At 41.9% G+C, this 26,065-nt stretch overlaps 2 protein-coding genes across 9 annotated transcripts in view; one reads left to right on the top strand and one right to left on the bottom strand.

Annotated features, from left to right (window-relative positions):
* Positions 1 to 22,619, top strand: part of LOC143219559 (uncharacterized) — a 280,642-nt gene extending 258,023 nt beyond the window's left edge. The window contains exons 1-3 of one of the 7 annotated variants that reach the window (XM_076445492.1): positions 16,320 to 18,125; positions 18,222 to 18,394; positions 18,948 to 22,612. In XM_076445492.1, the coding sequence (XP_076301607.1) occupies positions 17,833 to 18,125; positions 18,222 to 18,394; positions 18,948 to 19,018 (537 nt within the window). In that variant the 5' untranslated portion in view covers positions 16,320 to 17,832 and the 3' untranslated portion in view covers positions 19,019 to 22,612. The other 6 variants (XM_076445490.1, XM_076445493.1, XM_076445489.1 and 3 more) reach the window with 6 other exon arrangements.
* On the bottom strand, positions 21,203 to 22,077 carry LOC143219560 (uncharacterized). Of its 2 annotated transcripts, XM_076445497.1 has the most exons (3): positions 21,866 to 22,077; positions 21,529 to 21,756; positions 21,203 to 21,458 (listed from the first exon to the last, which is right to left on the bottom strand). In XM_076445497.1, the coding sequence occupies exons 1-2, from the start codon at positions 21,879 to 21,881 to the stop codon at positions 21,554 to 21,556; spliced, it is 219 nt and encodes a 72-aa protein (XP_076301612.1). In that variant the 5' UTR covers positions 21,882 to 22,077; the 3' UTR covers positions 21,203 to 21,458; positions 21,529 to 21,553. The 2 variants fall into 2 exon arrangements, with proteins under 2 accessions (XP_076301612.1, XP_076301611.1); XM_076445496.1 differs by having other exon boundaries at positions 21,203 to 21,756.
* Positions 22,620 to 26,065: the final 3,446 nt, after the last annotated feature.

Genomic DNA, 26,065 nt, shown 5'->3' with positions numbered 1-26,065 from the left:
TCGGTTCCGGCGGCGCTTCCAGGTCAGTTTCGGTAGAAGAACCATCGGTATCGGCGTCAAAGAATGGGTAAGGGTCGGCTGTGCGATCAGGCAGTTGCCGCGCCCTTGCTTCGCGTATTATATTGTTTGGAAATCGAATTACGTTGCGTTGCAAAATTCCACCTGTTTCGGGAAATGGTACCTGCGGTATGTTGGGTACATCCTCCTGTAAATTGTTCCTATTCTCTATAACGGTGTTTTCCAGTGGCTCCTCAAACGAAATTAAATCACCAGATAAGGTCTGTAACCGTATATTTAATTATTGATCTATTATTGAATCGAGCTAACCAGATGGGTTGAAGATATATGCAAATCGAAGTAGTGAATTGAGAATGTGGAGTATCGAGCCTCCATGCAATGGATAGCGGATTAGTTTGGATGGAAGGTTAAACATTCGTAAGCGAAATCTGGTAAAAGGAGGGTATATTGAACCATATTTCAATACAACGACTAATTATGACTTCAAATAATGTTCAAATGAAATACGGTAGCCACGCCGTACGCTATCAGTCTTACAGAGTTGCGACCTGCACGAAATTATTTCTACTGGACGATGATCTAACCCCGTCGGCGGATAATCGCCGAGAATCCACGTCTGGACGCTACGCAACAATTGTTTATTTTATTATAATGAACATAACCCTCGAACTAAGTTGATAAGAATAGAGTGTTGGTCAACAGTGTAACACGTAAAGTACATTAGAGAATGAAGTTCACACAGCGTGTGAGTTAATTATATAATGAAAGTCCCGGAGGATACGTTTTACTACCCGTGCGATCTGCCGATGACTCAGATGATACGCACGAATGGGAAACGATCCTATTAACGACCGAATCGTGATTGCTAAGCACGAGCATTTATCCAGTCCGGCCGCGTACGGATAGACATGGTCAACGAGTACCAGCGATCACGCTTCTTTATAACTAAGATGTTTAAAACACCGAAGATCTTTGGACTCGTTTACTACTCGTACGATCTGCTGATTGATCAGATGATACGCACTTATAGAAACGATCACGATACCTCGGAAATTCCGGAACACTTACAAGTTGCCCTTCAGCACTGTTGTGACCTCGGAGCAACTCTCAGTGTCAGTAGAGTCTCCTTGGCTGTGACGATCCAAATATTGTACCAAAAAAACCAATGATTCGAGAACCTGTCTCTCAAAGACGATCGACACAATAATGAAACCCAGTAGTGCAGAAATCTGATCCACATGGAATTTCAGATGCTTGATCTAGCGATATGACACGTTCCCGAATCTAACCGCGAATCATACACTGTTGAAGCCACTACATATATCGGAGTGTCCGCACGACGATTTTCGTGAAGTTAATACTTGGGACTCGCAGTCCAATACGATGAGAAAAGAAACCCTAATAAATTCTTAAATCCGCGCTTGCCTGTAGCAAGTTACACATTTCGGAGCGACGTTACTTTTACATCAATAATCCAACGCAAATGACTACTACGCTGTTACGACTAATTTACGCGTACGGTGATACGTTGGACTGTGCCACGAAGCGGTTTGCAATCGCGACTCCTCGGTTTGAGGCGCGTACGTAACGAGGTTGGCTAGACGGTTTGTCTAGTACAACAGGACGGTTTGGCCTCCCGAATACGCACCGGTTATCGTCGAACGGACACCTCGCGAACGCGTGCTCACTAGATCGCTTCCAGACGTAGAGTGAGTTCTCCATGGCCCTCATCGATCTCCTTCGATGATTATCGAGAGGGGATCGATGCGCACGCAACTATGATTAGTGGGGCGATCCTGCGATCCTTTTCTACGACGAGGATCGCATATGACGTCATAGATCGCCGTGGTAAATACAATTTCTACCTTATACGTTCGCGAAGTGTCGATATGTGACCGACACGGTTACAGGTCGTATTCTTATCCGTAGAGAAAATTTCTGTGGAGTTTGCTGCGGGCAAAAAATGGTGTGCGTTGTCCTGATCTTCGTCTGGCATCACTATCTCTTTAGATAAACTCGGAAGAGTTCTATTTATGTTAATAATTGGTGAGTGTTGAACCTTCCCCAGGGCGGGTTGTTCCGTCTCATCTGAACTGCTGCTTGTTTGTTGATATTTCGGCCGTTTTTCTCGGTCTCGATGTAGTTGTCTGACGCGTTGTCCTATTGAACCAGCGTCGACAGCTGTTTTCGGTATTTGGATTTTAAAATCGGGGTCTTTGAGTTCCCTCGGGGTGAGTGGTAAACAGATGGAAGTAGGATTACGTGACAATGCATCAGCATTCTTATTTGTTTTTCCAGATTTATGGACGACCTGATAATCATATTCTAATAGTCGGAGCTTCCATTTCATGGAGAGGCCTTCAGTTGCGCACAATACGATTGCCCACATGCACATTGCGCACATATCTTTTGGACACAGCATGATTGGGCACAAGTACAATCAGACACATCTCGATTGCGCACAAGGAGCATCGGACACATCTCGATTGCGCACAAGAAGAATCGGGCACATCTCGATTGCGCACAAATAGAATTGGATTCATCTTTATTGGGCACAGATAAAATTGCACACACGCGAATCGTGCACAAATAGAATTGCTTACTGTAATTTTGAACGCAGATGGAAATGCGGCCGATGGCAGATGGAAATGATGGAAGTGCAAATCTAGGTTTATGTATTCTTGTGAAGGATCTGCCAGATACACCTAGACGAATTAATTTTTGAAGTGTAGAAATTAATGGTTTTTGGTGTGTGCAATAAATTTTAGGTTATAATGTTTTTACTCGAAATATGGTTTCAATAGTGTCTGTATTAAGAGATAAAATTTGTGCAGTTAGTAGTAGATTATTCGATTTTTAATATTAATGTGATTTTGAATTAAAATATTGACAACGAAGAGCGAAGGACTACAAAATTACACGAATGTATAGAATTGATTTCACAGCTCCCGAATAATTCTGTGTGAAAAAGATAATTTAGATAAGTATTTTTTGCCTATAAAATATAATAATTTTTCTGTGTAATGAATACGATACTTTGTGATTTTTTATATTTTTCTTTTACATGTGGTGTACAAAGCAGATCTACTAGCTGAACTATTTTAATTGGAACGCGCGGTCAGATCCTGATTATTGCAAGAAAAATGTTCTCACGGTGAGTAATATGTAACTTGTGATCTTGAAAACCATTATATTCTTAGATAGAAAGCATTAATAATTGAAGTTTATACGCGACATATATGATCGTGCTTTATACAATCTTTTTTAAACCAGTTAATCAGCGTGTAATGTCACAGCAGCGTTTAGAATGATAACTGTAAATGTATATTGAATTTCCCCAATCAGATGTACCTTCTTTGATATAGATACATAATCCCTTTTACTTGTCATTTTAACTACATAATATAATGTGAGAAGTAAGCCTTGCGGTTGAGTTTTAATTCTTGTATTTTAAATTATCATAACCGCTCCGTAATTTGTGCGTGCCAATGTATGAAATAAGTAAAGGAAAGTAAGTAGATATAGAAAGTAAGAAAGCATGCATGTAATAATTAAAGGAAAGATTAAATAAGCAGTGCTGGGTAGAATTCAAATATATTTGTGGAATTATAATATGTAGATACGTATATAAGTTTCTATAACAATAAAAAATGGGAATATTGTAAACTCGACTCTTAACAGTTCTGTTTTTTTTTTCATTTATAAATACTTGTTTATAAAGTAAACAATCTGGTTCGTGGATTTCGAATGTGGTGTAAGCTTTGGTCTTTGTAAGTTTGACATACGTGGAATTGCAACCACGTTGTCATAATGTCGTGTTATCTGTTGTGACGTGGCAAGATTGCCTACGTCACTCGAACTTCCATAACGGAAGACCGAGCCACCCTTTGGTCAAGCATCGCGATAAGGGCCGCTGCGAGCGCTCTCCCTGGGCACGAGTGAGACCCAAAAAGGCGCATTCTAATGTTTTGAATGTCGCGCCAAATTGCGCGACTAAGGTTTACAGGACCGTATCCGGGTCCCAGGCGGGATCCGGAAATTCTACTTTCATCGCAGAAGCAACGAGCCTCGAGGATGAGCACCTCGAGGCAGGCGAAAGGCAGGATCCCGAAAGGAAATAACGAGAGATCGTCAAGGCCCAGGACTGTCAACCTGGAGGCGCCGACGAGGGCATCCGCTGCTGAGACGATCAACTACTCTGCCCTGTCGTCGCCTCGTCCGGGAAGAAGCAGCAGAGCAACCGGATTGGCTGACGCCGATCGTCTCCTCGTGAAGCGGCCAATCGGAAGACAGCGCTGCCGGATATGCCGTGAGACGCCGGAAGCCGAACGCCGTCGTCTGGGATTCGTCAACGCGAAATTCCGCATTAGCGATAGGTCGAGACGTTGCGCGAAGGAAGTAGAAGCGAAAAGTGGGGGACGCCCTGCTTCCGCGTACCCGAGCTGCCGCGTGAACGATCACTGCGTCTTTGGAATCGTTAACGGACAGTTGTCGCTTTGAACGATTGCTTATAATTCTTGTATTTTGCGCCTGCTGAGACCAAGGGACCTAGAGATTCGCTGCCGTTCAGCTATCGCTGAATTACCAGTGGTAAGCGCCGATCAGGCTTTCGATATTAATTATTCGTGAATTTCGTGTTGGCTCGGGTAGCGCGGCGAGGTTAGGTATTCGTGTCGCGAGAGTTAACGGCAACCGAGGCGGACGATATTTGGGTGACACTATTGGTGTCGAATCACGAATCCTTCGTATTGTGAAGGATATCGTTGTCGCGGTACGAATCCGGTCGGATAGCGGGGGGCCGCGTGGCCGCCTTATGGCGGTTGTACGACGCCGATCTAAACGCGAAGTCGCGGATTCGGGATACTATCGCCGCCGCCGTTAATTCTAATTAACCTGCGCTCGTTCCACGGTGTGAAGCCGTCGCGTGTTCGATTCGTGGTCGTAAATTCTGTTCGATCGACGCAAGTCCGAGAGAAATCGCGAATTCCATCTGAGTTCGGTCGGAAATCGGCCTTCGAGGCCTTCCGCGTCGCGAAGTTCCTATCGCTGCCGAATTCTTCGCGAGTTTGTAAAGTACGGGAGAAACTGCGCGTGCGATTTCCATCAGTCGCGATAATACGCGCCGGCTACTTTGTATTCGCTGCCGAGTCGTCGGCAGCCCAGTCGAATCGTTTAATAAACATCCTGCTAGCCGAAACGTTGTTTATTCCTTGTGTGAACACCTTCCCGTCGCGGGGAACGTCTCGTGTTCTCCCGACGTAGAATCCTGCGCCCTCGCGAGAGCTATTCAGAATTTGTTTGCTACGTCACAGCCTCGAGAGTCCAACCGCGTTACGCTTTCGTGTTTAGATTACGATTCTTTCGTGTGACACCTTCAGGTGTCTGGCGCCCGAAATTGCATCAAGTTTGATTTTCAAATAAAGAGACTGTGAGCGTATTTTGTCCCGAGAGGACCACGCATCGCGCGGCCGAGCGTGGCCCGGCGTCTCGCCTGTAAATTCTCGGTGTCGCTATTCATCGTTCGACCATCCATACGAAAAGTTAAGAAAGCGACGTGACAAATTTGGCGCCCGAACAGGGACCTCTCACAGTAAATTTAACCTGTGTGAGGGATTTTGGGATACTTTTGTGTTAGGGATACGTCGAAGACGCGAGGCTCGCACAAGGAAAGTTTATTTTCTCAATCGCTGCCGTTCGAGCAGATTTCGGACGCGATCGGTACCGAGACGGCGAACACGCGTTGAAAAACTTGTTTACGACAGCCACTAGCTATTACGAGCCAACGAGCATTGAATTGATTATTGTGTACTCTTGCCATTACTATTGTTTTGATTATTGTGTATTATTGCCATTTCGATTGTTCTAATTATGGTATGCCACTGAACAATCTTTCCGACAACCGAGATTGAATGTCGTTCCGATCACTGAATTCGAAGAAAGATTGTTGATTTTGAAAAGTTATGATTCTATTATATTTCATACGAGCCATTCAAGGGTATTTCCAAAGACATTGATTGAATTGTCGTGCCGATCAGTGATCCCGAGGAAGTATTCTTACTTTAATAAATTATTATTGAAAACATTTTCATTGCTGCCTTCAAACCTTACCGAATTATTATTGGAAATTTTTTTTTCCTTTCTGTGGTTCTCAACAGTTGATGGAATTGAATGGCTCTGGTAACATTTTGAACCGAGAACCCCCTAATCTAAAATTTTGAACAGTGGCTTATAATTTTTTTTTAATTGTTGCACTTGTGATATTTTTTTTTACTCTGGTTATTATTTAGTACTCTTTGATATTTATGAATTGTTATTGCTTTTATGTTTTTCTGTTGTTCTATTTATTCTGTCTGTTTTATTCTCGTTGTTACTTCTATTTATTCTCTAATTTATTGCAATTTCTTGTTTTTGCCGTCCTTCTGTTAATTTAATTCTTCTAGTCCTTTTGTTTTGTAGTCTCAGTGTGTCGAGCTTAAATCTAATTGTACAAATTAGTCTTATTATTTGTTATTGTTTATTTACTTTGTTGATTTTGAATTGTACATAATTTTTTTCTCGGATCGATTTTGAAATTTCTCCTTGCTACTCTCTGTTACTTCTTTTTCTAAGACTCGTCTTTTCCTTTTCTCTTCAATTTCGATGCTACATTTTTAAGTTGTGCAACAATTGCTTGTCATAATTTTTTTTTGCTGCCGAATACTAACTTTGATTTCATTACTGATTTCTGATCATTTAAATTGTGTTCGGTGACTGCGGTACCAGCCCTGCGTTTACGCGTGGAGGGTGGTCCCAGGAACCATATTATTTATTGTTTTGTTGTCAATGGTGATGGAAGGTACTCTTTGAGTCCTGGTGCTGTCGTACCCTGTCGTGTTGTTGAAACTACCTCCCCAAGTATTCGCCGCCTTGCTGTATTGTTGACGTTTGCGTAAGGTACGTCGCTTTCAAGCGAGGGCGATTCCGATATAGAACGCCCCGTCAGACGCGGACCTTAATTTAGAACTGAAGAATTTTGTTAGCGATTCGCGAAAAATTTTGTCGATTTGCGAGAATTAAGTCGAGTAACCACGCTCGACAGCCACCGATAGTGCACGAGAACACGTGAAAAATTTGTCGAATCCAATTTGCGTAGAGAGAAAATTCTGTTAGCGGTTATTACGTAATTCTTGCGGAACTTTGTGACTACGATTGTGTAAATCGCTGGGGACAGTCGGTTTGAATAGATTTTCGCTGCCGGAAAGTCAGGTCGACCGAGGACCAACCGGACGAGACGGGGTTCCCCTGGTTTAGTCGCGCAACGTAGCGACTCTGTCGATTTTGGCCATAAAAGGCCCAAGTAAACAACCGGTGTATGTTGCCTCGGCAAGAAGTATCGTAGGGTCCGATTATTTAGAATGTCGACAATTAGAGGGAATACTTCGATGCCGGATAACTCCACAGATTCTCAGAGTCGATCCTCGCACTATGCCCGCCGAGAAATGTACTGCAGAGGTAAGCCAATCTGCGAAATAATGAGGAGATGGCGAATAAAATTTGCAGGAGCGCCCGGGGAGGATTCGGAAACCTTCCTGGAGCGACTCATAGAGCACCGACGTTATGGTAACATAGCGGACGAACATCTACTTCGCTGCCTCCCAATATGTTTCGACGGGATAGCCGTTCAGTGGTATAGGGCGAGGGAGGCCAAAGGGAGAACCTGGGAAGAGTTTGTGACCGCGTTCCGAAAATTCTTTGGCGATGCGGATTATCGCGACACGTTAATAAGGAATATTAGAGATAGAGCACAGGGTGACGTGGAGCCGTTGCGTGACTATATTGGGAGTATGAGGGCCACGTTTGAGAAATTAGATCCACCGTGGGCAGAGGAGAAAAAGATTAGAAGAACATATGGGGGCGCGAAACCAATTTTGCGACAGGCAATAGCCGCAAGTACGATAAGATCATTTGAACAGATAGAGGAAACGTTACTTGAGGCGGAGAAAGAATCGAATGTTGTGAAATTAGAACGGAATTCAAAGCCAACTGGAATGGCACACCCGACTTTTGAGTACGATTCAAACAAATATAGCTCCCAAAAACATCAGGGGAGAGGGAGATTCGGAGACGTTGAATTCGCGAATGAGATTACGCCCACTAATGACGTGGTGGAAGTAGGTACTCGCAATCTCGAACCCATAAACACTCACGCTGGGACGGTTAAACGGGACTTTTCAGCTTCGTGCGCGAATTTTTCTGCTGCCGGGCGAAAGGTAAACGAGGCCTACCGCGTAGAGACGAGGGGAAGGTGGTCACAACATCCACCATCGCGCCGACCGACAACACCAGCAACCGAAGATAGACAAAAATCTCCGTCACGCGACAAACAACGCGTGAGGGGGAAACTTGAATCGGAATGTTGGAATTGTCGCAAAGTAGGGCATAAGTCACGAGATTGCCGGGAGGAACCCCGAGGGCATCGTTATCGATGCGGGGCCCAAAGAGTAACGTTAAACAGCTGCCGTAAATGTAATCGAACGTCGGGATTAGACCGAGAGTTAAGACTGCCTCAATTAACTATCCAAGTTTTTGTAGATTCGCTGCCGGTGCGCGCCCTGGTAAAATCGCGTTTGTGAATAACGTTTATGAGTACCGATGGGTCAGCATCGTTGCCATAAAAATTTGAAGACACGGAAAACCAGTGTTATTTTCTCCTCGCCACAGGGCTAATGATCGAGCGATAGAACGGGCCCATCATTCAGTTTGTCAGACGTCCCCAGCCTTTTTTTTCGATTTCGGACGAGAACCGCGACCGGCAAGATACGTGCGGGCGAGCAACAAGCCGCCATTAGATTTCGATTTAGCGCCAACCGAATATTGGAATAGTCGAGAAATTCAGCTGTAAAAGTCCGGAGCTAAGGCTTAGGAAACTTAGATGATGCGTGCAGCCGAAATGAGCGAGGTTATAATTCGAAAGATTGAGATTAGAGCATTCGAGGGGAAGGGGGAGGATGAGTCGTCACCACGTCCTTACATCGCCAGCACAACATGGTGCGGCACGTTTGGAGCCTAAGTGGGTTACCTTGGTGGGCATCACGCAGAAGTGGTCATCGGTGATCCAGTGCCTGTCCGAGCAGGGGGGTCGAGATTTCGGAAAGGCGCACATTGGCATGCGAAAAGCGTACGTTCCAATACGCGCAAGGGAGGATCAGTACTAACACCTACGGATCCCTTCCTACAAATATTTCGCTGCCGTGCGGCCAACTAACGAGCTCGCCCGGCCAGCCGAAGGCGTGAGGAAGCCACCGACAAGAGGCCGAAAAGGAGCTCGGGGAGACATCTCGCCCAAGTTCCAGGAGGTCAACGGCGTACCATCGCCATCCACACCGGATGACACTTAGCTGCTGCCGTAGTGGTCACGCGAAGAAGACCACCAAATACCTCTCTACCGACGATACACCAAAATCGGAGAAAAAGGGAGAAGGGGAAGCGGAATACTCTATCCAAACTATCAAGGATCGAGTCGAAGGACGTGCTGGACGACACAAAGAAGTTAACGGAGAACCCCGACGGCGAAAGGCAATCGTCACTCGCTGCCGGACGTAACATCGAAGAAGAAGCACCAATTGCGGCCGAGGAGGCCCGAACTATGACCCAGACGGCCGGAGAAAAGGCACATTGTCTGGAGAAATCGCTCTACTCCACCCCTATTACCTCCTCGAATACAGTCGCTGCCGAAACCGTAATAACATTTGTTGTAATTCCAATAGCCTAAACAATAGCAAAGCGAAACGGTCGGTTAGTTAATTAGCGAATTTGCGAGCGCTTAGCTAATATAGCTGCCGGTCGACGGAGAATCTCGGCCCGTATTATTGTTCAACATTCAGTAAGTATTTCGTGTAACGGGGTAAGGTAGCGAATACATGTTGGGGTAAGGTGAAGTAGTTTTGTGATATTGGATGGAACGAGCCAAGGGAGAACGTCCGCTACCCGGGCCGCGAAAGCCTGATTGGTGGCTGCCACCGGTATGGCCCGGTCTCCCCGAGGGGGGGAGGAGTTGTGACGTGGCAAGATTGCCTACGTCACTCGAACTTCCATAACGGAAGACCGAGCCACCCTTTGGTCAAGCATCGCGATAAGGGCCGCTGCGAGCGCTCTCCCTGGGCACGAGTGAGACCCAAAAAGGCGCATTCTAATGTTTTGAATGTCGCGCCAAATTGCGCGACTAAGGTTTACAGGACCGTATCCGGGTCCCAGGCGGGATCCGGAAATTCTACTTTCATCGCAGAAGCAACGAGCCTCGAGGATGAGCACCTCGAGGCAGGCGAAAGGCAGGATCCCGAAAGGAAATAACGAGAGATCGTCAAGGCCCAGGACTGTCAACCTGGAGGCGCCGACGAGGGCATCCGCTGCTGAGACGATCAACTACTCTGCCCTGTCGTCGCCTCGTCCGGGAAGAAGCAGCAGAGCAACCGGATTGGCTGACGCCGATCGTCTCCTCGGGAAGCGGCCAATCGGAAGACAGCGCTGCCGGATATGCCGTGAGACGCCGGAAGCCGAACGCCGTCGTCTGGGATTCGTCAACGCGAAATTCCGCATTAGCGATAGGTCGAGACGTTGCGCGAAGGAAGTAGAAGCGAAAAGTGGGGGACGCCCTGCTTCCGCGTACCCGAGCTGCCGCGTGAACGATCACTGCGTCTTTGGAATCGTTAACGGACAGTTGTCGCTTTGAACGATTGCTTATAATTCTTGTATTTTGCGCCTGCTGAGACCAAGGGACCTAGAGATTCGCTGCCGTTCAGCTATCGCTGAATTACCAGTGGTAAGCGCCGATCAGGCTTTCGATATTAATTATTCGTGAATTTCGTGTTGGCTCGGGTAGCGCGGCGAGGTTAGGTATTCGTGTCGCGAGAGTTAACGGCAACCGAAGCGGACGATATTTGGGTGACACTATTGGTGTCGAATCACGAATCCTTCGTATTGTGAAGGATATCGTTGTCGCGGTACGAATCCGGTCGGATAGCGGGGGGCCGCGTGGCCGCCTTATGGCGGTTGTACGACGCCGATCTAAACGCGAAGTCGCGGATTCGGGATACTATCGCCGCCGCCGTTAATTCTAATTAACCTGCGCTCGTTCCACGGTGTGAAGCCGTCGCGTGTTCGATTCGTGGTCGTAAATTCTGTTCGATCGACGCAAGTCCGAGAGAAATCGCGAATTCCATCTGAGTTCGGTCGGAAATCGGCCTTCGAGGCCTTCCGCGTCGCGAAGTTCCTATCGCTGCCGAATTCTTCGCGAGTTTGTAAAGTACGGGAGAAACTGCGCGTGCGATTTCCATCAGTCGCGATAATACGCGCCGGCTACTTTGTATTCGCTGCCGAGTCGTCGGCAGCCCAGTCGAATCGTTTAATAAACATCCTGCTAGCCGAAACGTTGTTTATTCCTTGTGTGAACACCTTCCCGTCGCGGGGAACGTCTCGTGTTCTCCCGACGTAGAATCCTGCGCCCTCGCGAGAGCTATTCAGAATTTGTTTGCTACGTCACAGCCTCGAGAGTCCAACCGCGTTACGCTTTCGTGTTTAGATTACGATTCTTTCGTGTGACACCTTCAGGTGTCTGGCGCCCGAAATTGCATCAAGTTTGATTTTCAAATAAAGAGACTGTGAGCGTATTTTGTCCCGAGAGGACCACGCATCGCGCGGCCGAGCGTGGCCCGGCGTCTCGCCTGTAAATTCTCGGTGTCGCTATTCATCGTTCGACCATCCATACGAAAAGTTAAGAAAGCGACGTGACACTGTGTTTGATCTGAAGTGCCAAATGTTTGTTAGGAATTCTTGTGATGGGTCTGTCGCATGTACCGGGACCAATTAATGTTTGACGTGTAGAAATGAATGGTTTTTGGAGTCTGCAATAAATTTTAGGTTATAATGTTTTACTCGATATATGGTTTCGATAGTAAAGGGCATAGCCGATTAAGATGGTCAAAACTGCCCTTAGAGGTTTTTCAATGGCTCTTGAACCATTCGAAAGCTGACCAATAAAAACCCATCTGAGTAAAATTTCAGCCCTCTAGCTTGCTCGTGAGGGTAGTTATAGGGTAAATTAGATTTCGCGCTTTTCTGCTCATTTTCCGCTCTCGGATGTTTTCTAAAATTCTAAAAAAATGTGTCACGTGTCGGGTCTTAAGACGCATTTTATAGAATTTTTTCAGATTTTTTGGTTGCAAACTATGGTCGTGAAAAATGAAAAACACTCAAAACGTCGGAAAAATGAATATTTCTCAAAAATATGAAAACATGCTATTTTACTGTTTAGTGCCCTAATAAGCTACCATGAAAAGCAGTGTCCTCGATTTTTTTCAGATTTTTTGTTGTGGGAGATCATTGTCAAAAACAATAAAAACCAAACTGCTTCGACGTTTTTGCTGCTAGAAGGAAAGCTAGACTTGCAGGTTCTACCGTGGGGGTACATTAAGCTCTAATTAGTGTTACTACATTGAATTGGGCAATTTTTTAACCTCAGAAATGCGATTTGAGAGAGTAAAAAAATCGTCTCCTGTGGAATATATAACAAAATGTTCGAAGCGCTCACAACATCACAGGTTGGCGCAATGGTTAAGGCGTCGGATTACGGAGTGGATATGCTAGGGTTCAAATCCTGCCCACCACGAAGTTTTTTTTTCCATGCCTTATTTTTTATTTTCTCAATTTTTTATTATATGGTTTACATATATGATTTTAACAATATTTTTTCATGTTTTAAAAATATTTAAATAACATTTTTTAGTAAAATACATACAAAAATAATTTTGGAGTATTTAGTATATTTCCTCGATTCTAAATAATAATAATAATAATTATAATAATTATAATAATAATGATGATAATGTAGGAATAGGAAGAAGTAGAAGCTGGTTCTTCAGAGTTATCATTGTCAGTCCGCAGCATTTGTTTCTGCATGCCCTATAAATACAGAATTATTTATTTCTAGTAACAATAAATACGTGTATGGAATTTGATAGAAATAGACTTATCTTTTTCAATTGTGGGCAGGATGCTGCACAAATGATGGTCAGCCTTCTCCCTATTGTTGTTGCCTCCAGCTTCCGTTTTCATGTATTCTATAATAGTAATTACAGAATTAATTATATTTTGTATTCTAAATGTATACATATATGACGATTAGTATAAAAATACTTACCGTTGTATTTGTTGATGCAGTATGCTGAAAATACGTGATGGTTTTTAATCTTCATCACTGTTCTCGTTAATAATTGGCGTTACTTCGTTTTGATTAAAAATGATGCTAAGTATTTCTGCTGGTCGTACAATACTATGGAGATATCGAGCATGAGATAAGTAATAAATAATAGCTGCTATATGTGAACAACACCCAATAGTACGGTTACCGTTGGCACATTCGCAACAATAGCGTTTTATACCTGAGTATCCAATTGAATTGGGTGTATAATGGATGTAACATCTGTATGTTTTCCGGTTAATGTGTCGCGATTTTACTATGAATTTAATAATACTATGTTCTTGAATAAAATAATAAATATTTATGTTATTCTGTTCATCCATTATTTGTGCTAAATATGAGATAGCTTGAGATAATTGATACGATCCCGTGAAAAGAATTTTCAAATCTACTTCCGTCATTTCCGGAAAATCTTGAATATCTGCCGAGGATATTATTTGAAATTGAGATTTTTTACGGTTCCAATTATTTTCTTCAACTTGTATCGCTAACGTATTTTTTACTTTATCTTGGCTCGATATCCTGCTTATTATTTCCTCTGAAAGTGTAACATCAGAGTTTAGCCGTTTTCCAAATCTATTGTTTAAAAAGCACGCAATCCGGAAGTAAGAGCCAATTTTTGGGAGGATTTTATTATCAAGATTTTTGTGCAGAAGCTGATGCTTTTGACCTAGTATACCGTGATCTGCTTCTACAACCTAACGAATTTTTGTCACTTTTCGAGAATAATTGGCCTCTTTAGTCGAAAGTTGTGAACGATTGCCTTTTAAAGCAGGCATGAGGACTTTAAAACCGAGAGCTTTTAAATCGGGTACAACATCGCGAAAACCTCTATCGACTATACAAAAGTCTCCCCGTTTCATGAGTGATTTAAATCCATTTGGATTTCGAAGAAGAATTCTCATGATCTCGGCATCATTCTGGTTGGCATAGAATGGACCGGCCATGTCAACAATATAACCATTTGTTGTACAGATGGTAAAGGGTTTACACAACGGTACCTTTTTTTGTCCTGAATATGACTTACGTTGATACTCGTTGTTTGTACTTTTCTGATGGCGAATATACGTCCCATCGAAAATCAACGCTAGGTGGTTGCCGATTTTATGTAACCGTTTTGCAATATTAGAGGTTTCATTCTCTATGAGATATTCACGGGTGAAAGCTGCGACTCCAAAATGAAACGGAAGTATATCTTTTTCAAAACTATTTATGACGGAACTACAATATTGAGATACTTTCTGTTCATGGTCCAACCCAAGCGTTGCCGCTATATGATTGTTAGAATTACCCGTTCGCAATTTAAATAAAAATACAACTATATCCGAATATTCTCTAGCCTGAACTTCTGTCCTGATCACTTTTTTTTGGCCTCGCACTTTACGTATAAATCGTTTACATTTTACACATTTTGGATCGCTATCCATAGTTTGCAAAATTACTTTAGACATTCTAAATTCAAATCCTTCAGAAGTCTAACAATAAGTAAAATGTCTTTCTGAAATTCACTCTATGGTAGCACACAGAAAACTGAAATCGAAGCCTTCGGACGATCATCATCCCATAGCTCCAAACATTTGCACATCTCAGGTAAACCGTGGCAACGGCCAACAGCACGCACAATAAAACATTTGACGTGCATATAGTTCAAACGGTTTATGAGGCAGACGAAAGCGAAGCTATTTTTTAAAAAGCCGTTTTCAGCACATGATATTAAGGTGTTTTAGAAAATGCAACTGAATAATACAATTATTCATTATTTAATTCAACAACATAATATTATTAAATTCCAAGTAAAATCACGACACATCAGCCGGAAATACTAAATACTCCAAAATTATTTTTGTATGTATTTTACTAAAAAATGTTATTTAAATATTTTTAAAACATGAAAAAATATTGTTAAAATCATATATGTAAACCATATAATAAAAAATTGAGAAAATAAAAAATAAGGCATGGAAAAAAAAACTTCGTGGTGGGCAGGATTTGAACCCTAGCATATCCACTCCGTAATCCGACGCCTTAACCATTGCGCCAACCTGTGATGTTGTGAGCGCTTCGAACATTTTGTTATATATTCCACAGGAGACGATTTTTTTACTCTCTCAAATCGCATTTCTGAGGTTAAAAAATTGCCCAATTCAATGTAGTAACACTAATTAGAGCTTAATGTACCCCCACGGTAGAACCTGCAAGTCTAGCTTTCCTTCTAGCAGCAAAAACGTCGAAGCAGTTTGGTTTTTATTGTTTTTGACAATGATCTCCCACAACAAAAAATCTGAAAAAAATCGAGGACACTGCTTTTCATGGTAGCTTATTAGGGCACTAAACAGTAAAATAGCATGTTTTCATATTTTTGAGAAATATTCATTTTTCCGACGTTTTGAGTGTTTTTCATTTTTCACGACCATAGTTTGCAACCAAAAAATCTGAAAAAATTCTATAAAATGCGTCTTAAAACCCGACACGTGACACATTTTTTTTAGAATTTTAGAAAACATCCGAGAGCGGAAAATGAGCAGAAAAGCGCGAAATCTAATTTACCCTATAACTACCCTCACGAGCAAGCTAGAGGGCTGAAATTTTACTCAGATGGGTTTTTATTGGTCAGCTTTCGAATGGTTCAAGAGCCATTGAAAAACCTCTAAGGGCAGTTTTGACCATCTTAATCGGCTATGCCCTTTGTGCAGGAAGAGTACATTAATTATATGTAGATATAACACGTGCCACGGAAAAATGAGTAGATTGTTCGATTTTTAATATTAATGTGATTTTGAATTAAAATATTGACAACGAAGAGCGAAGGACTACAAAATTACACGAATGTATAGAATTGATTTTACAGCTCCCGAATAATTCTGTGTGAAAAAGATAATTTAGATAAGTATTTTTTGCCTATAAAATATAATAATTTTTCTGAGTAATGAATACGATACTTTGTGATTTTTTATATTTTTCTTTTACATGTGGTGTACTTACAAAGCAGATCTACTAGCTGAACTATTTTAATTGGAACGCGCGGTCAGATCCTGATTATTGCAAGAAAAATGTTCTCACGGTGAGTAATATGTAACTTGTGATCTTGAAAACCATTATATTCTTAGATAGAAAGCATTAATAATTGAAGTTTATACGCGACATATATGATCGTGCTTTATACAATCTTTTTTAAACCAGTTAATCAGCGTGTAATGTCACAGCAGCGTTTAGAATGATAACTGTAAATGTATACTGAATTTCCCCAATCAGATGTACCTTCTTTGATATAGATACATAATCCCTTTTACTTGTCATTTTAACTACATAATATAATGTGAGAAGTAAACCTTGCGGTTGAGTTTTAATTCTTGTATTTTAAATTATCATAACCGCTCCGTAATTTGTGCGTGCCAATGTATGAAATAAGTAAAGGAAAGTAAGTAGATATAGAAAGTAAGAAAGCATGTATGTAATAATTAAAGGAAAGATTAAATAAGCAGTGCTGGGTAGAATTCAAATATATTTGTAGAATTATAATATGTAGATACGTACATAAGTTTCTATAACAATAAAAAATGGGAATATAGTAATCTCAACTCTAAACAGTTCTGTTAAAATATATAAGTTTATGAAAGAAGAGTACATCAATTAAATGTAAATATAAGACATGCAACGGAATTCGTAGATTATTAAATTTTTGAAATTAATGTGATTGCGAATTAAAATAGTGACAACGAAGAGCGAAGGACTGAAAAATTACACGAATATGTAGAATTGCTTTCACAGCTCCTGAATAATTCTGTGTGAAAAAGATAATTTAGATAAGTATTTTTTGCCTATAAAATATAATAATTTTTCTGAGTAATGAATACGATACTTTGTGATTTTTTATATTTTTCTTTTACATGTGGTGTACGAAGCAGAATTACTAGCTGAACTATTTTAATTGGAACACACGGTCAGATCCTGATTATTGCAATGACAATGTTCTAACGGTAAAAAGCATTGATAATTTAACTTTCTATTCTTTGTATGATTTGAAATATTCATAATATGGAGAATAAATAATAATTATCAGTAGATAAGAAACATTTTTTAATAAATTTTAGTGCAAATTTCATCCCGATATCTCTGATGGTTCAAGAGTTATAGTAAAATGTCAGGATCCAACCTGCTGTGTTCGGTCGTCGTATGCTGTGTATCGCGCGGTGCAGCATTCAAACAAATTTTTAACAACATTCCTTGTTAGAACTAATTTTACGGAAAGTTTCTATCTATGTCAGCGATAATATCATCGACCATATTTTCATTTTTATGTTCTTCAGAATCATTTGTTTAGTCAGCGACCACCATTTGTTATTTCATCTGACGCACGCAACGCGTAGCTAACGAATATTACAATACAATATTGTTAGAATCAATTATATTCAAGGTAATGATCGTATTTTCATATTCATTCTATAAAATGTGTAATCGTAATTTTACCGTGTCGTCAATGTTTTACCAATTTTTTTACATATGTTGAATTATGGCTGTTTAAAATTCATTGTATTGCCGATAATATTTTGTTTCTCTCAAAGTAATCATACTGTTAATAGATGGAAAAAATCGCAGGTAAAGTGAAAGGTTCTTTTGTCTTTGTACACAACGATTACGTGTACAATAAAGATCATCGCAGTGAAAATATTTATCGTTGCAACACACAACGCACCACACGATGTTGTGGGGCTGTGATGGTTCTCAGCGATGGGACTATTACGCTATTAAAATCCCACAATCATTCTAAATTGTTTCATACAATCCAGCGGGAGAAAATGAAAAGTGATATGCTTCAACTATGTCGGGAGACATTGATCCCATTAAAAAAAATCTTCGATGACATCTGTAGACAGTAATTATTGTACCATATTTTTGAAAGAAACTTTGAACAATATGAAATTGATTTAAAAATTATCAGAAAACTAAATAAAATTCTTTTTTTGTGTAGGTATCCTATTGCTGCAAGCACATTATCATATAACAGTATAAAAGCTGTACTTTTCCGAGAAAGACAAAAAAGCTATCCACAAGTTGCGCCTAATTTAATCGCCATAAATGACTGCATTGAGACTCATTCTATCATGGATAACATTACTAAAATAGTAATAAAGGATGAAGAGGGTAAAGCAGCCATTTTGTTCACTACAGGCACACTTTTGAACGTTCTTGATACCTCCCACTGTATCTATGCTGATGGTATTTTCTCCGTAAGTAGTATACAAGTGAAAGTAAAGTATATATGTAGGGTGTAACAGAGAACATGTGAGAATCAACTCAGGAACTGTAATTGTAATATATTTAAAAACATTGAGAAATATTCATATAAATGTATGTCTATCTGTCTTGATGAGATTTTTCTGTTTTAATTTTGTCTTATCTAATTCCATCTGTGTGTGCATAAGATATTGAAAATGACTATCTTGCCAATTTCCAGACAACTTGTAGAAGTCTTGTTATGGATCCGGTTACACTCTGAAAGACTCCTGGTGTTTGCCGAATTTGTTGAGAAGCTTATTGTAGTCTGAAGCTTGCGTGAATTCTTGCTTATGAGATATACCGGTTTACTGTGCAGTTTATGGACAGAGAGAGTTTGCTCCTTTTACAAAATCCGTTATATCTCGTAAACAAAGATAGATCAAGCATATGTTTATATGAATTTTTTTCATTGTTTTAGACGTACAATCAGTTTCTGAAGTGGGTCTCACATATTCTGTTACACCTTGTATAATATATGTGTATGTATAGACACATAAGACAAACACACAACATTATGTCAGTGTTTAAAGTGTGTATAGTGTATATTATTATTAATATATAAGGTATTTCTAGGATTTTGTCTACTCTAATATTGCTGTTGTTTTTGCAAATCCAAATGTTTATTACACTGAGAAGTAACTTGTAAAAGAATTAGCAAATTGTGCGATTCGTGTTTTTTCAACTTTTTGAAGTAATCGACGATTTTTCACTAATAAATGAGTATAAATGTGTTGATATTGGAATGCCTCTGTGCCGAAAATTCATGATAATTTGAATGAGGCTATCAAGAAATACACTTGATATGACCTCTATTACTCTCAAGACAAAGAAAATATTTCTATAGAGATTTACTTTATTAATTATGTTCCAAGTCAAATATTTTTCGAGCGACTGCTGACCAGATGTAGCATCCTTACTTCCAGCACGGTATTTCATTACCCTGAACTTACGCTACTTGGACAGGCAAGGACCGCTTCTTGTAAGATAACAAAGATATTGGTCAGACAAGAAAATATTAAATTTATTAGTCCTTCAAATTATTATGAATTGTCTGGTCATTTCAAGATCAACATACGTGTTTAAAATCCATTTTTTTAAATCAGCTACACTAGTAAAAATGTGTCGCTGTTACAAAAAAAATCGTCGATAAACTTTAAAACTTGAAAAAAATTTTCTTGACGGAAAAAAACATGAAAATGAAAACAACCCCGACAGCACAGTCTGCTCGAGCCCACCGCGGGACCCAACTAGCCGAGCCCCAGCCCGACACGTTACGGGCTAACGCAATGCTTGGCTCAGCGTTGAGACCAAATCAGGACGATTTAGCCTGGCCCCTGTGCACAAAAGGGCGCGATTTTCACCTGCCGGGGGCTCGAGCCCAGAGCTTGACGGCCGGGCTGGGATTCAGCCTGTTTTTGAGAGGGCAGCACGGTCACACTAATGTGGCCAATCAGTGCGTCGATTGAGCCCAACTTTTTTCGCGCATGAGCGACACCGGGTGGGTCGCATGGAAATGAGAATGCTCAAGCCTGGGGTTTGGTGGGTTTGGCCGTGCCACTTTTGTCTCCACATTCCACATCATGTTTAGCCTGGAACAGCTCCTACATCATCTTTAGCATGGAACAGAACCTACATCATCTTTAGCAGGAAACAGAACCCACTTTACTGTTATTAAATCTGTGACATGGATCAGAACTAGCTTCAACCACCGATCAGATACTATTATTTAATAGTTAATCTCATTTCCTCTCTGGTCGCATCAATGTGGCAGATGTCGTTAAAGTAAATTTCTACTGTGCAAATGCGTAGCACAGTCTCCCTTTTTACCGACAAAAGTAATATTTCTTTAAATTCATATTGACAATTTTTGAATGGATATTTATGCGCATGCAAGGAGGAAAAACGAAATAAACCCCATATAACGTTACATTTTGTTTATTGTTAACCCCTCGCCGTGCAATTTTCTTTACAGTTACACCGATTGAAATGTCTTTACGAAAAAAATAGAAAAAAGTGTCGTAGAAGGGAAAAGAAAATTTATATTTCTTTTGTATGCAACATTTATTTTAATGCTTGAACATGGATTACAAACGAATCAAAGTTTATTTAATCTAAAAAGAAACGCGTTACATATTCATATTATTGTTAGACTTTGTTAAAATCAATATGCGAGTGAAAATGCAACAATTTTGAATTTCATCGACTCAATTTTACTTAGCACTGAATTAGTTTTGTTACGCCGCAGGGGGTTGGGGTGAAGAGATAATATATAAATTACACAAAATTGAGAATTTAAAATTTACTAATATTGTTGTTTATTAAGGCATCAAGGTTACACACAATCTTTTCATAAACCTAAATCTACTATCTTATGATTACGACGTTGTTGCATCTGCTTTCCCCAACTTGTGGCCGGTAGAGCATGTTCTGGCATAAACAGGATACCTAAAAAATACGAGGAATATCATTAATATACAATATATTCACACATGTACAATGGCATAATTAGATATGCTTACCACACTACAAATTGGAGATCCGCCTTTTCCCCGGTTGCCGTGGCTTCCTTCTCCTCCTCCTCCTTCGAGAAACTGATTACATTTCAATAGGTTTCCACATTACCACGGAGGTACTATTGACAATGCGTTTTTTTTTCAGTGGTATCCCCAGTAGGCCTATTCCACCATGTCGTTGCAGTGCCTTCCGTACTGATCGAAGTTCCCAACCTTAATAAAAAACATTCGTTTGCATATTAATAGATCAGATATACTTACTTTTAGTACAATTTTACTATCAACGCGCTCGGCAGCGAGCGAACGAAGTTCCTTGCCCGCCCACTCTAAGCTGTTTTATAGGCAAGAGGAACTTGATCCATCCATCATATCACAACTTTGATAGACGAGAGGAACTTGGTCCATTCTTCATATCACTGAAGTGGATGGGTCGGGGAACTTGGTCAACCTTTACACGAAGTGTTTTTGTTTGGATAATATACTTACGCTACACTCCCTCGGAGTCTCCCTGTTACGGTTGTGCTGCGGGATTTAACTCGAAGCTGTTCGACCAGTTTTCACGGGCGTCGACGCGGGCGGCGACAATTGCCTCATCGACTTCACCACCGTTCTTTACTCGGAGCCGCTGTTTCGCTGCCTTCAGCGCAGATCTCGCCGCATTGGCGAATTCTGCTCGGTCCGGCTTGGGGAACGACTTTGTCCTCCATAAAGCCGCTGTAACATTCATTCAAATCGAGATAAATATTGCTAAATAATAAATTAATCAAGACAAACAATTAATTAATAATGAAATTAAATTAAATCAAAGATGTGCAAGGCTTACCATACATGGCCTCCATTATCTGCGTGGGCTGCAGTGGCTTGGAGCCACTGGCACCCGACCACACGTACCCGGCCAGTGCGTTGCCCGCAAATACCTCTCGGAAACATTTGTTGACCGCATCTCTTAATGTGCGCCCACCCAATTGGGCCAAGAATGTTACCTGAAAAAACAATAAACATCAATTTGCATATTCATTAATTTGATGTACTTACTTTTACTGTGTATGTAGTGCAATATACTTACAACAACGCCGAATTGGGATGCGTTACAGTTATCAAACAAGGCTACCTCGTTTGTAGTGCTTAGAGGTAGGAACGTGGGAAGTTCTCCCCCGTACTCCACCGACATTATTGCCCGCACCTGACTGTTGATTGTTGGAGCAACGAAAAATTAATAAATGACACATCTTTTCGATTGAAATCATTTAAACAAATACTAAGAATGATGTAATACTCACTCCACCGTGGTGTACGTCCGGTTCGCGACGTCCTGCGATTTATCGAACTTCGCCTTAAGTTCCGCAATCTCCGCCTTATTTTCCGAAAGCTGCTGCGCCATTTTCTGCATGCTAAAACAAATGAAAACATTACACCATGTGCTATGAAATGTAATTGCAATTATTACTAAAGAAAATAAATATGCAACTTACCATTCCCACATTGCTATCAGCAGCTCATCACCAGCGGCGGCGCGGGGGCCGGAATCAGGTACAGAGCCGGGGGGAGTTGAATAATACACAAAGGTGGGGGAGGTGGCATCATTCTCAGGGACGGTGGAAGTGCAATAATACACAGGGGCGGGGTTGGGGGCATCATTGTCAGGGACGTGGGCAGGGGAATGATGTACAAGGGTGTGAGAGGGGACATCATGTACAGGGGGGAGATAATGTACAACGGGGGTGGCAGGGGTATCCTGTACAAGGGGGGTGGCAGGGGAATTATGTACAAGGGTGTGAGAGGGGACATCATGTACAGGGGGGAGATAATGTACAAGGGGGGTGGCAGGGGAATTATGTACAAGGGTGTGAGAGGGGACATCATGTACAGGGGGGAGATAATGTACAAGGGGGGTGGCAGGGGAATTATGTACAAGGGTGTGAGAGGGGACATCATGTACAGGGGGAGATAATGTACAAGGGGGGTGGCAGGGGTATCCTGTACAAGGGCGAGGGAAGGATCGAGGTGGGTGGGCTCTGGGAGCCTATAAGTCACGCCACGCATAGCTACTGCTACAGCAGCGAGGTCGTCGCACTCCGCCGCGGGCGGCATCCTCCTCTTCTTGAGCGGTGGCTCGCCCTTCGGGTTAGTTACCCTCTTCTTGCGCGGGGCCTGGTTCTCCGCGTTAGTCGTCCTAAGCTTCATAGGCTTCCTTGCTTCCCTTTTCGGGCGTACTCTCATCTGAAATATATGGATATATTGAAAAACATTTTTTATACAGGGTGAATCACGGATCGTGATCAGTAAAGATCACTTTGTTGTTAGCAGTGCGATTGAAATTTTTTTTATCAGCTTTTGCATGGTTTCAGGAGAGCTTTAACGTGATTGTAAAAACATATAATTTTTTCACGCCTATCTGTTAGAGGATTTCAAGGCGAATTCGGAAACGTATCATAACATTTTGAAAATTGCAAAAAATTGCTATTTTAACTTTTTTTATAAAAATTTTGCTATACACGTGAAAGTTTCTTTGAAAGCATGTATATGTGATAAAAATATTTTTGATCGGACAGCTAATTACATAGTAATCTCTACTTAATGATCACAATTCGTGATTCTCCCGATATATCAAAACTAATGAAATAATTGTTTCGTTGAAATGATTTAATAACCCACTAGTTTGAAGGTACATTGTTTTCTCATATATGAAACGCAATAAAAATGAGTAAAACGAAGTATTTAAAGGGTTATACTTGACGAGTGACAGATCACTTGACGTATCGCTGCGGTTGTCGCTGACGGGGGGAACTTTCGACCAAACTCGATTCAAAATCAAAGAACTTTCGATAGAAATGAGTTAGAGTTTGTTTAAAATTAAATCTGAAACTTGGCAGAATATGGAAAAAATAGGCAGATTATGGTACGAACGTTTTTTAACCTTGAGAAAATTCGTTAAACTTTCACAATTTCAAGAAAATGTGGTGTCTCCGTTACCACGCGCGGAAAAATTTTGTTTTGACATGCTACATACCATTTCCCGTAGATTTTTTTACGCTGATTTCAAATCTGGTCTCAAAATTTGTCTACAATCTCCGGATTTTGCAAGAAATCGATTTTTGTGAAAAGAACTAATGTAATCATTTTTTCGTTGAAATGATTTGATGACCCACTATTTTGAAGGTATATTGTATTCTTATATATAAAATACAATAAACTTAAAGATAATGAAGTATTTGAGCGTTTATTTGACGTATATCACTTGACGAACGATCACCGGGCGTATCGCTGCGATTGTCGCTGGCACTCCTTGTACAACCCCTGGCAGAATGGTTCCGATCGGAGGCATTGGTACGGATTTTAGAGAAAACATTCACAATTTAGAAGTATTAAATGTTACTTTATGGAGTTAAAACTGATGGGGAATGAGAAGGAGCTTATTGAACAATGAAAGACATAAGCTTCTATTTATTATAACAAAGAAACGAGAAAATAAAGAAAATGTTACACGTGTAACAGACCTACATAACATAGGCCTGTTACGAACAAACCCCTGTCACACCTCCACCGGTTATACACGACGACGCGAATCTAGTAACGTACCACCGGCCTCCTGTCATAACAACAACACCGCCTGTACCGCACGTACCCCGCACCCAGGCTCGTATTCCAACGGGAATTCAAATCAAATTTCCAAAATACTGTTCGAAAGACGGTATACGTCATTATCAAAATACCGCACCGCACCACCATCCCTTACCACCAAACCATCCCTATAAAAGCCGTCGCGAACAGACTAAAATTACCTGAGTCTGCCAGCAGTTATCCAGGGACAACTTCGTGCGATATTCCAGTGCTGTGAGTATTCTACCTGTAACCGTTGTCCACGTCTCCGCCGTTATCGGCATCCTGGTTCCGCTGGTACGAGCCGTGCTCTACCTCGAACACCCGGTGCGTCACCGGTCTCTTTCGCTAGGCGCGTCGCCTCCGAGAGTCGACGATTAAGAAGCGGTGTGTCACCCCTTCGGCCTCGTCGGAACCCTGCCGTCCTGCCCGTCCGCTGGTGCGAGCCGTGCTACACCTCGAACACCCGGTGCGTCACCGGTCACTTTCGCCAGGCGCGTCGCCTCCGAGAGCCCGCGAACAAGAAGCGGTGCGTCACCCCTTTGATTTCGTTGGAGAACCTCCTGTCCAGTTATCCTGTACTTCCGCTGGTGCGAGCTGTGCTCCACCTCGAACACCCGGTGCGTCACCGGTCACTTTCGCCAGGCGCGTCGCCTCCGAGAGCCGACGAACAAGAAGCGGTGCGTCACCCTTTGACTTCGTCGGAGAACCTCCTGTCCAGTTATCCTGTCGCTCCGCTGGTGCGAGTTGTACTCCACCTCGAACATACCCGGTGCGTCACCGGTATATTTCGTGAGCCGCGTCGTCCACGAAATCGGCCGAACTAGAAGTGGTGCGTCACCCTTCGACGTCGCCTAAGAACCGCCTAGAAAGTCACCCTCGTGAGGCGAGTCGCCCACGAGGCCAGTCGAGCCCGACAAGGTGCGTCACCTTGACCGAACTCCCTGAACGACTGTCCGGAGGAACTTCGATGACCCGTGCGTCACGGACATCGAAGGACCACTACAACCCGGCCTAGGTAGGGAGATCACGACGACAGTCGCGATCTAACCCTACTCCTGTCCATCCTGCCTGCACCCTACGCCTCTTACAGGTAGTACTCTCACGGTCACGCGTCTTAAACTCACGGGCACCGTAGCACACGGAAAAAGTTCCCGATTAATAGATCAGCTGGAAGAAAGTTTCCGATTCGATTATCACTGCCATCACCAAATTCGTTCAACAATTGCTGTTGGATAATTCTTATAGAGTTTTTTGCGCTTATTCTGAATCTGCCCTTGATTTCTCCCCTTAGACGCACAGTTTTTGAGAAACTTGATTTTGAAAAAATCGTAAAGAATTTGTCCTCGTACTTTTTATGACAATATTGTAGTCTATCGGCAGAAATCGTATTCTTTGCCTTCCGTATGCCTTCGCGAAGGGA

The sequence above is a fragment of the Lasioglossum baleicum genome, unplaced genomic scaffold (genome assembly GCF_051020765.1).
Source record: "Lasioglossum baleicum unplaced genomic scaffold, iyLasBale1 scaffold0055, whole genome shotgun sequence".
Lineage (NCBI taxonomy): Eukaryota > Metazoa > Arthropoda > Insecta > Hymenoptera > Halictidae > Lasioglossum > Lasioglossum baleicum.
Note: the sequence above shows the minus strand (reverse complement) of the source record. Positions and strands in the feature narration are given on the sequence as shown.